The sequence below is a fragment of the Oryzias melastigma genome, linkage group LG4, assembly GCF_002922805.2.
Source record: "Oryzias melastigma strain HK-1 linkage group LG4, ASM292280v2, whole genome shotgun sequence".
Lineage (NCBI taxonomy): Eukaryota > Metazoa > Chordata > Actinopteri > Beloniformes > Adrianichthyidae > Oryzias > Oryzias melastigma.
In genome coordinates this window covers 14,512,058-14,527,449 of record NC_050515.1, presented here as the reverse complement: position 1 = coordinate 14,527,449, position 15,392 = coordinate 14,512,058, and the positions used below count along the sequence as shown (strand labels likewise).

The following is a 15,392-nucleotide window of genomic DNA, read 5'->3' as shown; positions in this document are numbered from 1 at the left end:
CCAAAGACACCAAGGAGACAGCACTGTGTCTTATTATACTTTTTTCATCTGTAGGGGATCTTCAAACCTGTACATTATATGTGTTACAATAATAGTGCTGGTTTAAAAAAATAGTATATCATTGCAACAAATGAATGAATAAACTATAATTCAAGATGCATCTAATAAAAGATATCAACACTTGCAAAAAACTAAACTGTATGCAACCAGTTTTTAAGTTTTTGTTACACTTTGGACACATATGAAAAGCTAAAGACAGTTAGAATCTTAACTTCATAAAAAAATTAAATATCTATTGTCTGAAATTAAGGAAAAATATATATTAATGGATTGTAAAGGAATAAAAAGAACCCTCATGACTTTAGGGGGAAAGTGTTTATGTGAAACACTTAAGTTCCCAGTGTCTGTATAAGTAACTTCCTGTTAGCTAAATCAATTTGTGGTTTCTTTTTTTTTTTTTTTCAAATAGCATACATGAGTTTAGAAACTATTGTCTTCGTTACAGAATTAAGGATTTGAAAAGCAGCCCAAAAAAAGTTAATTTTTTAAAAGTAGGACATTTTATCAGGAATTTTTATGCATTTTATCTGCTTGACTATTTAATAGCTGTAGTTTTTGTTTCAAATGATGCTTGAAATTACTTAATTTAAGGTTTTAAGCTCATTGAAAGTAATTTTAGAGTATTTTTTTTATTGTTCAGTAACTTCCAGTGACAAAACTTTAAACAATCTATTGACAAAACAACTAATTTAACTGGGGACATTAGCTCAATGTTTTCAAGATGTACAATTCAGTGCATGCAGAGCGATTTATATTCATTTTCGATGTGTTCATTTGTGAGTGTGTTGCTGTGGTTGTGTTTCTAACCCGCTTTTGTTCACAGAACCTGACAGAGCCGCCAGATCTACAGATGCATCTCTGCCCCCGAAATGGCAGCATCGCAGCTGTGAAGCAGTCAAATGTGAGTAGGGTTTTTTTGTTGTTTTAACTGATTTTTTTAACGGCAAAAGTTGCTCTTTTGTTCCTCTAAATGTTGCATTTACAAATTCAGACGTGACGCAGTGTGTACAAGTTTATACCAACAGTTATCCATTATTTGCTATCATTTTAAAACCTAATATTTTGAATCAACTATACAACGGGAATCTGCTTTACTGTAAAATATGTCACATTATTTGCCTTTTTAGATTTTTTACACCAATGTTGTGTTAAAAAAAATAGAAGAAAAAGATGTAAGGCAAAAATGCAGTAAAATATAGAAAGCTGCATTTAGTGTGGCCTAGAATAGAAAGCTAAATGTGGGTCAGTAATACGCCCAAAAAGTCTTGTATCTTTTCCGGAAAATTACTGGATGCAGTTTAAGGCTTGGACTGAGGCACATTTGGAAGCTGGGCCGGCCACAGTTGGAGACATTAGTTCTAATGCCAGAGCCAGAGTTTGGACTTTTAAAATGTAATTTACAGAAATTACACCTACTTTAAGATTTGTAGCAACGTGGAGTATTTCTGAATAACAGTTATTAAACTGTAGCCTAATCGTGATAATCACAAATTCCACAAAATATTCAACAGCTTTTATAGTTCTGCCAGAGCTATTATTACAGGACTAAAATAATCACAAAAGTTGTATTTATTTAGTTTTTTGAGTGATTTTCATCTCTTAGCTTTAACTGATTCTGGGACCAGAACGAGCTTCAACGGCTTATTTAAAGGTCAAATGTTTTGCCTCACACTGAAAACGGTTCAGTTTGGGAAAATTAGATGACTGATCTGAAAGCAGATCACTCACAGATCCAAATCTACCCACATTTAGACAGTTTTAATCTATTCTGGTGCTTCTAAAAGAAAAATAATAGAAAATCAAAAGGTTATTTGTTGGTGCGTGCATATGCAGACGCTTTGAGGTATGTGACCACAAGCTAACGTCTCTAAAGCACAACAATCACAATCATAACCTAAAAAGCTACAAACAGTGTAGCAGCCGCAACAACTGTAATGATTTATACAAATTGACACAATCCATGAAAATTGCAGCTTTTGCTGCCACAATGTGCTGATGAGAATGTTGTTTATACGTGGGATTTAAAATGTATGTTTACGGAAATGAACGTCAACTGTGACATGTATTAGAGCTACTACAGTACATGAACATCTTTATGTGAATCTTCTCTTTACACCAAATATTTCACTAGTTTATATTTCACATGAAGACCCACTCCAATGAAAATTGTGTTTTTTAGCATGTTCTTGCAGCATTTTACTCGTGATGGAGGACATATTTAAAAGAAGTTGAGATCAATATTGTGCTTTATTACTCAAATCGTGATGGATCATGAGCAGATGAAACTCCACGGTTTAGAAAAGGTCAAATTTGTCACATAGCAACTGTGACAAGTGGGCCAGCTCCAATTCTAAATCATCCACTTGGAGACGAATACATTCACTAACGTCTTCATTTTCCTGGTCTGAGCTGCCATCTGACTCGAAACTGTACGGCTGCATAGCTTCAATATTGCTCGCCGTTGTTTTGCTATGCGAATGAAAGCTTGTTGTTGTATGTGGCCAAAAACTAGTGGTAATTTAAACAAATTGATGCTGGGATATCTACATGGGGTTAAATGTCTTTGGTTACTTCCGCATCAAGAGTCCCACCCACAACTCGTAAGAAAATTTCTAATGAGCTCCTGCTGTGCTGCAGCAAATATGTCTGAAAAACGACACAGGATTTATGATTTTGGCTAAAAACTGCATAATCATAATTAATTAGACACTGGGAATGGGACTTAAAATCACAAAACCTTTATTGATATTGATTTATTTTTTAAAACCAAACAAAAAGAAAAACCTAACTGAGACAATTAAGCTGAAATGTAGCAAATACAGCTTAAAATTGTTTTTGCGTTAAAATAAAACATTGTTAGCATTGCTTTTTAAAGAAATTGTTTTATGCGTATCATTTAGATTTTGGTGTGATAGGGCTGTGTACAGCTTAGAAAAACATGAAAAAGTTAGATTCTGTAAAAATGACTTAATGTCATCTGACCCTATCAGGTTTCTTTCCTTATCTACCTTTAAACTTTATTTACCTCCACTTTTTTATACTGTAGTGTAGAAAATTAATGTCCTATTGTTTAGTAAGTTTTGCAAACTGCAGCCTGAGGGTCATGTGCGGCCTGTTAAACTGTTTAATCTGGCCAGTCAAACTGTAATAAATTATATAGTTAACCCTTAATTATGATTTATTTTCCCTGTAATTCCGGTGTCTCCCCAAAGATGAAGTAAATTAAGTGTTATTTAAGAATTACAGAAAGTTATTCTGCATTCACGTGGAGTTGGATAATGTGTTTTTTTTTTTTAAAGTTCGTGTGTTTTCAGATTTGGACGGTCATTTTTCCGATCATTCCAACACCACATGAATGCAGCATTTCTCTAAGTTTACATCTTTCCCTGAGCGATGTTAACCCATCGGTGCAGTTGGCACTATAATTAGAATAAAAGCCACAGTTTTTAAATTAAAAACTCCCAATTTACCTATTTTAAAGCATATAAATTAATTTTCAATGAAAATTGAAGCATGTTTTTGTCCAGATTCCACGTTATATCTTTCTCTTTTGAGGTGGATTACCAAAATACTCCAAGTATCTGCTCCTGGTTTTAATTTTAAAGTGATATTATGATGGCATAGGTTGACTCGATTTGATTACTAACCAGACGGACTGATCTGATTGGACATTTATACAGATCGCTCTTTCATTCCATACATTTTATTACTTAAAATGTCATACATTTTTGCAATTAATACATTTAGTTTTAAGTTTTCTTAATTTTGATTTAAAAAGCATGAGGGGTTTTTTTGAAGAACAATATGGGTTTAGACAGCTAACCATGCATCCACGCTGCAGTGTCTGGCTGTCTTTGTTGTGGTGAGCAGGGGGTCAGGCTGCAGACGGCTCTTACTTCCTGTGGCTGCAGAACGCCTCTGCTTGGTTGTCCACTGTGGATGTGGGCAGAATCCTGAGCACAGAGTCAGGAAACTGAGGTTTTACATCTTGTTTTTATTCCATTTTATGAAGCCAAGTTAAAAGGAACCAAAAATTGCAAGTGTGAGTGAGTATATCCACTTTGGTGCGCACAGAGAAATACTGCGAAGACAGGACGTGTGCAACATCCTATGTAGTTGATTGAAGTCTGGAGGTCGCGTGTGTCATCATCACATACATGTTCCAGACTGCATCATTTGATCTTTCAGTCATTTCTTAAGCTCTGAAAGCTTCAGAACCCTCAACACAATGAAAGTGACAGTTTTCTAGAATAAATTAGCACGCTGCGCCTCTTCCCCCTCCACATAGAGGAAAATGTCACTGGCTTTCTGAAGTGGAATGCTCCAGAACCAGACAGCACCTGTTCAACGGAAGAACAGCGTGTTGGAGAAACGAGGCTGTGAGGGCGGACTGTGACTTCCTGTTGTGGCTTTTGTCAATCTGCAAACTTGATGCAATCTTATCTGGTGGGCGCCTTATGCTTAAGGTCCTTTCCAAGAGAACATCTTCCTCAGATTTCATTTGTTCGGAGCGTCTAGGTACTAAAATATTGCTGCTTTAAGTTTGTTTTCAGTGCTATTTTAGCACAACTAGGACAAGAAAAAAAGGTGAGGATATTTAATTGTTTTTTTCTGTTTTTTTTAATAATTGGGCAAATAAGAGGGAATTGTTTGGTTGAATTGAGTGGAACAGGATGTGACCAAAAAGGTCAAAGGTCACAGATGAGATTTTCATCTATGAATATTCATTAAAGACGCACACTTTTCTGCCTCTCTAGTTTCCTGATCTCAGCTTTATCCAGGGCTTTCCCGACCAGCCGACATCCCAGGTGTCAGGATGTCCGTCGACCCCGCCATCGAGCTGCCTTTCTTCTATGGAAGCATCAGTCGCTCGGATGCGGAGCAGCAGCTGAAACTGGGCGGCATGGCCGATGGCCTCTTCTTGCTCCGACAGTGTCTCCGTAATCTTGGCGGCTACGTCTTGTCGGTTGTGTGGAACCTGGAGTTTCACCACTACTCCGTAGAGAAGCAGCTGAACGGGACTTACTGCATCGCCGGAGGGAAACCTCACTGCGGGCCGGCGGAGCTCTGCGAGTTCTACAGCAAAGATCCAGACGGTCTGGTGTGCATCCTGAGGAAACCTTGTCTGCGCCCTTCAAACACATCAATCAAGATGGGGGTGTTTGACAAAATAAGAGTGAACATGTTGAGGGAATATGTCAGACAGACCTGGAACCTGGAGGTAAGACTGGTCATCTCTAAACATTGAGGTTATCACGTCAATATTGTCAGAAGAGGTTTGAATTTCCAGTCCTTTACCACATTTGAGTTGTTTGTTTTTTATTAAAAATGTTATGAGAATACACATAATAAAATGGAAAGATTTTCTTTAAAGTCAACTCGGATGACTCATTAGCATTAGAGGACACCTCAAACCACAACCAGCTGGGTTATCTTCAGGCTGTTTGTGGTTTATCATCATTACATTTCAACTGACATTGTAAATTCCCACTGTCAGATTTCACATCAAAAAATAAAACATAGACATATTAAATATAATTATCCAGAGTTCTGTTCATGTAAAGAAGATTGCTGAAAAACTCACCAATTAAATAACCCCTTAACTCACCTGACTCCTTTGGTATCTAACACAAAAAGGTTCTATCAGGCTGGTTATAAGCCAAGTTGGAAAACTTTACATTTTATTAAAAATTTGAAGGTGGTGGTACAGCGGTTAGTAGTTAGTATTGGCAAAAGACTAGGCGATATGCTACAAGTCTCACAATACAATACGTATGTCGATAAATCCTAAGACTGTACCAGAACAATTTTTTACTTTTTTTTTACAAAGATTAATACGACTTCTCTCATTGTCATAAAATTGTACAATTCATTTTATTAAATGATAACAACATTAAGCACTGCAACTATATCTTATATAGAAGTTGATGAGTAAATTCATGGTGCTTTTATTTTGGTAAATTAAGAAATATTTGTTTTTAAAGGGAACAACCAAGACTGTTTGAATTCCACAATAAAATATTTTTCAATTAAAGTAAGAAAAAAAAACTGAGTGAATGTGCCTTTGACAATAATGTTCTAAAAGTATGACTGAGTAAATTAAGTGCTTCTCATTTCCAACGTTGCTAAATGTAGCATTTAAACCAGGGGGAGCCCACAGGAAGAGTTTTTGTGGCCCTTAATAAATCATAATTGATGGTTATTAAAATTTTTTTCCCCTCATATTCTATGTAAAACAACGAGAGGAGGCACAAATTCTGTCGGGCTGTAGGTGATCCAGCCTGCCAGAATGTGTGCCCCAGAAAAGAAGCAACAAATATGTATTATTTGTTCATTCCAAAAAGAATTCACTTTCATAAATCGCATTTCTTAACCTAACTTAGCCAAACAAAGGTCCTTTTTTAGCACAAAAAGCTGTTGACTTATGTAGAATATGTAGAAAAAATGCGAATATGACAATAAACTCCCCAAAGCCCCAGAACAAAGTATAAAGTAATCGACTAAAAATGTGTAATATTTTAGAGAAAAACACACAAAAAAGTGTAACTTTTGTTAAAAAGCAACTGAAACACATGCCTGGGGAGAAAGGCTTGTGTTTCATTTTTTATTTTATTTCTGAGGTATCATCAGGTTCAAATAACAGAAATCATTTCTAAGTATTCTTTGGGAGACAAACATTGAAAATAGGAGGAAAAAGTTTAAATTTTGTTAAAATCATTACAAGAAAAAAATATTTTAACTCCATCAGGAAAAACCCAAAAAGGAACTTTAGCATTAATGTTAGCATATTATAAAAGACACATTTCAGCCATTTTTAAACAAGGAAAAATGGAGTGGATGCTGCTTCACATAGTGTAGATTTTAACCATTTTGTTGCTGAAATTATTTAGAGAAGCAGACGCTGTGATTTTTGAACAGGCTCTTGGTTTGCTTCCACCATGATCAATCAGTTTAATATGTTAGCACTTTTTTCTGAACCTAAACAAACCTTTTATTAAAATAAGCTAAGAAAGACAAACACCAACTGGTCATTCTAGAAATACATAACAGGGTTGCACCTGTAGTAAAGAATTTTTAGGATAAAAACTATTTAAAGGATAAATGGAAATGGAATTTCGGACAAACTGTACATTAATATTTAGCTTTGATTCATTTTAATGTCAAGTTGGAACATCTTCCTCCTGCTGCTTCCAATCTGAAGCAGACTGGTACCTTTTTGTGGGCTCTAGTTAAACAGTCAAACAAGTTCCAGTTGTTGGCAGAATCAATTTGTTTCCCAAGTTTACTGCTACGCACGTCCAATGTAGACTTGCAGACTCTGTAAAGATACCAATGGTTGCACGTTGAGATGCAATCAACCATGAGTGCGGAAACAGAATATAAAGGGAAAAAAAAGAGTTTGTGGTGTTGCATGTTGGCACTGTGGGGCTGTGTATCCATGCAGGGGGAGGCCATGGAGCAAGCCATCATCAGTCAAGCTCCTCAGCTGGAGAAGCTGATCGCCACAATAGCCCACGAGAAGATGCCTTGGTTTCACGGTAAAATCAACCGCCTCGAAGGAGAGAGGCGTCTTTACTCTGGAGCACAACCAGACGGGAAGTTTCTGTAAGTCGTGACGTGTCCTCTACTTCAGTGTCTGTTTTCTTTTTTACAAACCTCAGGGGATTTTTGAGACTTTGCTGCACTTTTCTTGGTTTTGTTTCTCAGAGTCAGAGAAAAAGACGAACCCGGGACCTTTGCTCTTTCTGTAATGTACGGCAAAACTGTTTACCACTATCAGGTCGTCCAGGATAAATCAGGGAAGTTGTCTGTACCTGAAGGGACCAAGTTTGACACAATCTGGCAGGTCTGTTTTTATTCACTTTTAGGTGTGCAGCTAATCACATTGAATTAAAAGAATGCCCCCCCCCCAACCATTTTTTTTAATTTTTACACAGCTAGTTGAGTATCTGAAGATGAAACCTGATGGTCTGGTAACCGTCCTTGGAGAGTCATGCGTCAACGGAAGACCTTCTGATCGTACTGAACCATTTTCCTTAAATATCATTACTTTGAATTTCCATTCTCACACAGTTCTGCCTACATTTAATTCTAATCTTTTTACCCAACATTTCAGATACGCCCAGTGTTCCTGCTACGGTAAGTGTTGACTTTTTTGTTTCATTCTGCAGGCTTGTGATGCTCCCAGCTTCATTTTTTTGTTTTTGGACTTTCTTTCAGAGGAGATCAAATGGATACACACCGCCACCTAAAGGTCAGTTGTTGACAGTGCAGCAGAAATATAAATGTAGAAATAAATATAATCTTTCTTTTATGATTATTTTATGTTTATGACTTTATTTATGTTTATCTGAGGAGTTTATTAATAAGTGAGAATATTTAAAAAGCTTAAAGTTAGATTGTTTGAACTTCTGAAGTGCATCACAAAATAAAACCCCTTGTTTTTTAAATTTAGTAGACTGTAAAATTATTCCTCTGATAGAAATTCCAATTAGAGAACCTCATAAGATGCATTAATGTTTTAAGTGGTGTAATTGTGTAGTTTGACTCTATTCAAAATAATATAATGTGAAATTATACAATTTAAGCTGCAGCTGAAGCTCTGCCCATGGACTTTGCCGGATTCAACCCCTACCACAACCCAAATGACATCAAGAAGTTTAACATTAGCAGGGAGAAGCTGCTGATGGACGAGGTGGAGCTCGGCTCCGGAAACTTTGGCTGCGTCAAGAAGGGAGTCTTGATAACAGAAACGTAAGATTTAAGCGTCAAGAGAAGGGAAAAGCTGGTTTAAAGTTGTGCAACCTGATACTGATCTGCTGCTGCACCTTTTTTTCTCTTCTTTTTTTGTCGCTCACAGAGGTCATGTAGACGTCGCCGTCAAAGTGCTGAAGAGTGAAAATGAGAAGCTGGTGAAAGACGAGATGATGAGGGAGGCAGAGATCATGCACCAGCTGAGTAACCCCTTCATCGTGCGCATGCTCGGCCTGTGCCAAGGGGACAATCTGATGCTGGTCATGGAGATGGCCGCTGCTGGTCCTCTCAATAAGTTCCTCTCCACCAAGAAGTGAGTACATGTTCAAGAGGACATCTGATGGGGAAGTTTGCTGTAAAGAACAAACAAAGTAATAAAAAAGGAATCCTTCAAACTGAATCTTTATGGTTCTCCCCCATTTGGGTGGATGAACAAACCACTTTAAATTTAAAGCCACGAGTGGCGTTGTATAGCCCTCGCTACGAACCTTTGAATCAACCTAACTTGCTAAGGAGCCACTACATACCCCTGATGAGCTATATTTGGCAAATTGATGGGAAAACTACTATTTTCGAAATGGTGGCTTTTCTGTTGATTTTATCTCCATAGCAACCATTTTATGTTTTGGTCGCCTGTGGATACTGAACAGATCTATGTGAGTTTCAGTAGAATCAGCAAAAGTAAACTTTTGGATTTCCTTAGCAACAGAAGTTTTTTGCTAACCACGCCAATCAAAATGGCTGCCAAGTTGTGAGACAGTTGTGTGTTGCGAGACAATGCTATATCAATCATAATTTAAGTTTGATTTTGTTTTTGCAATGCTTTCAATGTGAAATACACAAATGCTGATGTACAAAAAGCAAAAAGTAGCTTTTAACCTCACTTAATTATTTTACTAAGAGGAAAAACTGTCAAATACAAATTTTGCTCAGAATGTTTTCTGTTTCGTGTCCACAGAGATACTATAACCGTGGAGAACATTGTCAACTTACTGCACCAAGTATCAATGGGGATGAAGTATCTGGAGGAGAAGAACTTTGTTCACAGAGATTTGGCCGCTCGGAACGTCCTACTGGTTAACCAACAGTTTGCAAAGATCAGCGACTTCGGACTCTCCAAAGCTTTGGGAGCAGATGACAACTATTACAAAGTATTAACGATGTAGCTGCTTTTTTATCATTGTTGTGCTAAAACATATAAAGTACTCAAAAATATTAAAAAATCTGTTTTTTTGGAATACAATGCATGCACTAGAGCAATAATGTTTACATAAATGAATATTTGTCAGTCATTTTTTCCCTATGTTTAAACAGAAAAACAGTTTTTACTTTTTGGCTGTTCCATGCATTAAAAATAACTAATATTATTAACCAAAATAAATAAGACTATCAACGGGAAATATGAAATACAACAAATCAATCCTTAATCCTATTTAGGGCAGGACCCCCTCCCTCTAAGATCCTAAAGCGGATATGTTTGGGTCTTAATGTTAGCAAATAAAATTTAAACCAATTACAACAACAACAATTTGCTTGTTATTTGGTTAAATACACATTTTTTACCCTCAGACTATCAACAGCCATTCCTCCTTATATTGTGTGTTTACAGGCTCGTACTGCAGGCAAATGGCCCCTGAAATGGTACGCTCCAGAGTGCATAAACTTCCACAAATTCTCCAGTAAAAGCGACGTGTGGAGTTTCGGCGTCACCATGTGGGAGGCCTTCACCTATGGAGGGAAGCCCTACAAGGTGAGTGTGGTTCTACAGAGCAGAAACTTTAACATCTCACCAGTGGACAGGCATACTGATGGAGGGAGATTGATCTCTTTTAACTTGATCCAGAAAATGAAAGGCCCAGAAGTGATCGCCTTCATTAAAAGTGAAAAGCGCATGGAGAAACCAGCAGCCTGTCCAGACAGGATGTATGCAGTGATGTTGGAGTGTTGGACGTACAGGTGAGGATCTCCATGCTCCCTGTAAACTCGTTCTCATGTTCCATTGTGATAGGATGTTTGACAAATAATAGTTTTCTATTGTGCTCTTAGCAATAAAGTAAGACTGGAAACTGCAAGAACATAACTCTGTCACATAACAACCGGATGAAAAGTAACCCTCTGACATTGGAAAATAATGGACACAACTCAATTCTCTTACTAAGCATTTAATAAACTCACTTATTTAAAAAAAAAAACTTACAAAAAGGCAAAAAATTGTATTAAAAATAGTTAAATTATTATTATTTATGTTAATTATCATCACAATAGATGCCTTTCCCTCTTTTTTGTAGCCCATTCCAAATAAAAATATATTACAAAATAATAACTAAAATAAAGTAAAATTGTCAGTGACATTTAAGATAAAGCAGGAACATAAATATGCTTTAAAATAAAAAATATTAACATTTTGATCTTTTTTAATCTTTAAAATATTTTCTTCCATTAATGATCCTCACAAAGTGACAGAATTTTAACACAATATATTTTATCACTTCATTTTCTAATTGTGTCATTAACTTAAGGAAATGTCTACTTTTTTTGCTCTGATCATCTAACCAAGTTGAAATAAAAAAAAATAAAACATTCATTATTTCAGTTTTAATGATTTTAAATTTGTTTTTATAGCTTCTAAAACATGTCAAAGGTTAAGTTTAAGTCCTTCTCATAGGAGGTTATCTTTATTTAGTATTTCTCCATAGTACTTTCTCATATTTCCACACTATAAGAATTAAAAACATATTTTATAAAGATGTTTTAGACTACGTGAAACCGATGTTTCCTGCTGTTTCAGAACACTCCTGTTCAGTGTAAGTCAAAGCTGCTAAAGTAGGTCAAAATGGGAACTGTTAAATCTGCACATTTTGTAATCAGTTGCCTGCTTTGTTTGGTAGCGTAATGCAATCTTATAACCTTTGAGGAGTTCCTAACCACCTAAAAATGGATATTGTGCAAAATAACTAAAGTAAAGTACAAAATATTAGTAACACAAGTTATTTCCAGGAGGCATTCAAAATAAAGCCCCTCGTCTCAACTCTGCAGCATTTTTTTCTCTTTTGCAATAATTATTAACCTTTTTTTAAACATTTTGTAATAAAAGATAATTAAAGGGACTTTTTTGTCTCCAGTTGGTATTAAATAGAAAGTACCTTTCATTCACACTCAGCTAGTTAAACATTAAGCCACCCCAGATTATAAAAGGATTGTGCCACATACGGATTTCTTAAGGAGAGGTTTTGCTTTTATTTCGTAATTAAAGACATTTACGTTGTAATCTTTGAGGATTCGCTGTTATTCTTTTAAATGCATTTAAACAAATAATTCATATTTTTCCTTATTTCCAGTCACGAAGACCGCCCTGACTTCAAGAAAGTTGAGGAGTCCATGAGGACGTATCATTACTCCATATCCAACAAGCCTAAAACCGAGGAAGCCAATGGAGAGCCTGTGAAGTAGACAGAAAGAGGCACATTCTACCCCCTCGCTGTGAAAGAGTCTTTTCAACCGATCATTAAACTACCAAAACAAAGGGTGTTTTATGAGCGCTGCACACTGACCAGCTTTGACCACGGTGCAGATTTAGCTAAACAGGCCCGACAGCAATAAATGTGCATTTGTAAATCGAATCTCTGTGTTCCGGCTGTGGAAGGAGGGTCTTTGTCGTGGTTTGAATGTTAAGTGGATTTTTAACAGTGATTTTTTACTTTTAAAGACTAAATAGGTAGAAAAAAGTTTTATTATATTTTTGTGTGTTTTGTTGCATTATTAAAATGTGTTACTACCATTTTTTGAAGTTCTATATGTGAAAAAGGCTGAAAAAATACCCAATATTTGAACTTGAGTGAAATTTAAGCCACTTTGTTATAAGTTTGATGAATCTGTGACATAAAAGAGTGTGTAATATAATGTTTTGTTAAGATACCAGCTCTTCCAACAATTTAAAATTGTACCATTGTTATTTATTGGGGTAGTCAGAATTTAAAAATCAATAACATTATGATCCATAATTGTTTGACAGAAAATATTGTGCTATTTTGTAAGTGGTTAATGACATAAATGAGGTTGGGATGGCTAGTGTCACACTGTCACAGGAAAGGCTTCTTTGCTGCCAGGCAACCAGTGACTATAAAAAGAGAGTACACAGAAGTCGCCAAATGATTTTTCAAAATAAAAGCTTTTCAAATCTGCACGTGGACACAAGTGGGGTTGAATGAAATGACTTGTATAACAAGTAAATATGTGTGATGCTTTTATAAATGTTCAGATAGAAGGGTGTAAAAAGTGTTCTGATGCTAAAATGAATTTAAATACAATAAGTTAATGTGATCTTTTTTTTTACTTTTGCCTGAAGTTATTCTAGGTAGTAAATAGTGCACAACGGGTGATTTTTTTTCAGATATATTTGAACAATTAGGTCAAATTTACTTCTTCACTATTCATTCACTGTTCTGAAGGTATTCTCTACGCCTCCCCCCCCCACCCCTTTTTTATTTTGTAAATACATACACAAACAGGAATTATGAGGCATTTTGAGGGGCATTGATGAAATGTAATGTTTATAATTGCATTTACTGACAGAAAGAAAGGAGGTAAAAGACTTATATTTTTTGGTGTCACAAAAAAAAAAAAAAAAAAAATCAATAATTCAACTTTAAAGCTTCTGCCAAGACAAAGCTTTGCTCCTGACAAGGTTGGAGAAGTATACGAAGAGCTGATTAACTTGTCATTGAAAGTTCATAACGCGCACACAGAATATAAAAGAGAAGGACGAAGCCTCATAAGATCAAATTACTATAGAATTGTATTCTAACTGAATAACTTTTGGAAAATATACAGGGTTTGGGTGCAGTGTAGTGTTGTACCTATCTGCTGGAAATTATGTGCACAAAGGATGACCACATTTACATGTGCATGAAAATCCAAACGTATAGTAAGAATACACCAGGGCTGTTTGTTATAAAGATGGCCAGATCTGGTGAGGTCAAAATCCATACAAACTAGTCAACAAAAATTGTATTGCAAAGACATCCAGTACTTTTGATTATTCACAAAAAACATAAATTCATCTGAATACTTTTTTAACAAAGATACTGTGAATTTTCTGATTTGAAGACTAAAAATAAGATAAAGTCTGTCTGAAAAAAACTCAAGTCAAGTTTATATGAGTTTATATGAAATTTTATATATTATTCACAGTGAAATGCTCACTGTAAAACTCCTACATTTAAATAATGTAATCTTATTCAGTAGCAAAGAAATCGGTTCTTCTTGTTTGGGCTTAAAGGCTCAGACGCTCAAGCAGCCAACGGTTGTTGCCACAAGTTAAGAACAGCTTATAAAGTAATTTATCCAATCACAATCAAGAAATCATAAACATAATTCCAATTGATTTGCTATGATAGGAGCCTGCAGGCTGGTGAAATTTTGAATCTGGGCCACATTGGGCCGACGTACCAGACTTTGGACATGTCTGTAGCTTAGGATTTTTGGATGAAAGGGGTTCTTTACCCTCAAAGTTTCCAACATATCAGGGAGAACCCAGGAAGAAAAAGTGAATTTGAATGCAGGTCTAAGCCTCCCGATGAGGACTATCATTGAAAATACTAGACTGAACATAAATTTGCCAAAGATTCTCCAGCTGGAAGATCATGTAATTATTCAGTCGGCTACCAGTAATCCTAACTGAATGATTTAGTATTATTTTCTTTTTAAAAAAGACTTAAAGTCCCACCCCAATCATCTTTTTGAACTATTTTCAAAGCGTTTCCAGTTGTTTTTTTTAATTATCTTAACGCCCGTTTTAAGATAAAATCAAAAGCACCTTTGAGTTGTGGGCAGGCCCATTGATGCGGTGTAAGCCTGTTCACACTTCCCATCATCTCTTTGTTTATCTCTTTAAAGATACAAAAAACACAACAAAAAAACTCCCATATCCCCAGTTAAACTAGTTTTGTTATTTATTGTTCTTGTCCATCCTAAAATTATGTTTTCTGCACCTTTATGTGAACCCACGCTGTCTGTTGTTGCCGTCTATAATGTTATGAGTGTTTTTATGGGGGTTTTGTGTGTTTTGTTTTATCTTTTAAATTCATTTATTTATCTTTTTTGACTCCGACAAGAAAAGCAATAAACAGTTAGGGGATAAAATAAAAAAGTGATGAACCCAAGCAGGGCTCGAACGGCTGAGCTTCGATTGAAAAGTCTCCTGCTCATGTCACTGCGCTATCTAATGGCTGGCACAGTTCTAGAGTGGTCATAGTTAATTTTAACACTGGCAACCAACCCAGTGAAAACGCAAGGAATTAGTGTTGTTGAAGGTTTTACAGCCCCTTACAACCTAACACTACCAGGGCAACAAAAATGGCGACCAATATCAAAGCTATTCAGCCATATAGTTTGTAGTCAGATGAACATGAATTTATTTGTCTGTTAGTGGATTCATTGAAATGGAGCTTTTGTAGCTCTTACAGTTACAAGCTATTTCAAACTGCATTTTTATTCGTCTGCTCCTGATTCACGATTTGAATAAATAGTCAGAAATACAATTTTCATTTTATTTCCTCCATCATGAGAAAAATGCCATA

At 35.8% G+C, this 15,392-nt stretch overlaps 1 protein-coding gene across 3 annotated transcripts; it reads left to right on the top strand.

The window, feature by feature from the left end:
• Positions 1–754: 754 nt before the first annotated feature.
• Positions 755–13,003, top strand: LOC112150138 (tyrosine-protein kinase ZAP-70). Of its 3 annotated transcripts, none has more exons than XM_024278162.2 (13): positions 755–961; positions 4,818–5,281; positions 7,505–7,665; positions 7,768–7,906; positions 7,998–8,079; positions 8,177–8,199; positions 8,281–8,314; positions 8,649–8,814; positions 8,921–9,127; positions 9,773–9,965; positions 10,424–10,564; positions 10,658–10,770; positions 12,153–13,003. In XM_024278162.2, the coding sequence occupies exons 2-13, from the start codon at positions 4,877–4,879 to the stop codon at positions 12,262–12,264; spliced, it is 1,776 nt and encodes a 591-aa protein (XP_024133930.1). In that variant the 5' UTR covers positions 755–961; positions 4,818–4,876; the 3' UTR covers positions 12,265–13,003. The 3 variants fall into 3 exon arrangements, with proteins under 3 accessions (XP_024133930.1, XP_024133931.1, XP_036067452.1); XM_024278163.2 differs by lacking the exon at positions 755–961 and adding an exon at positions 3,926–4,647; XM_036211559.1 differs by lacking the exon at positions 755–961 and having other exon boundaries at positions 3,926–5,281.
• The last annotated feature ends 2,389 nt before the right edge of the window (positions 13,004–15,392 follow it).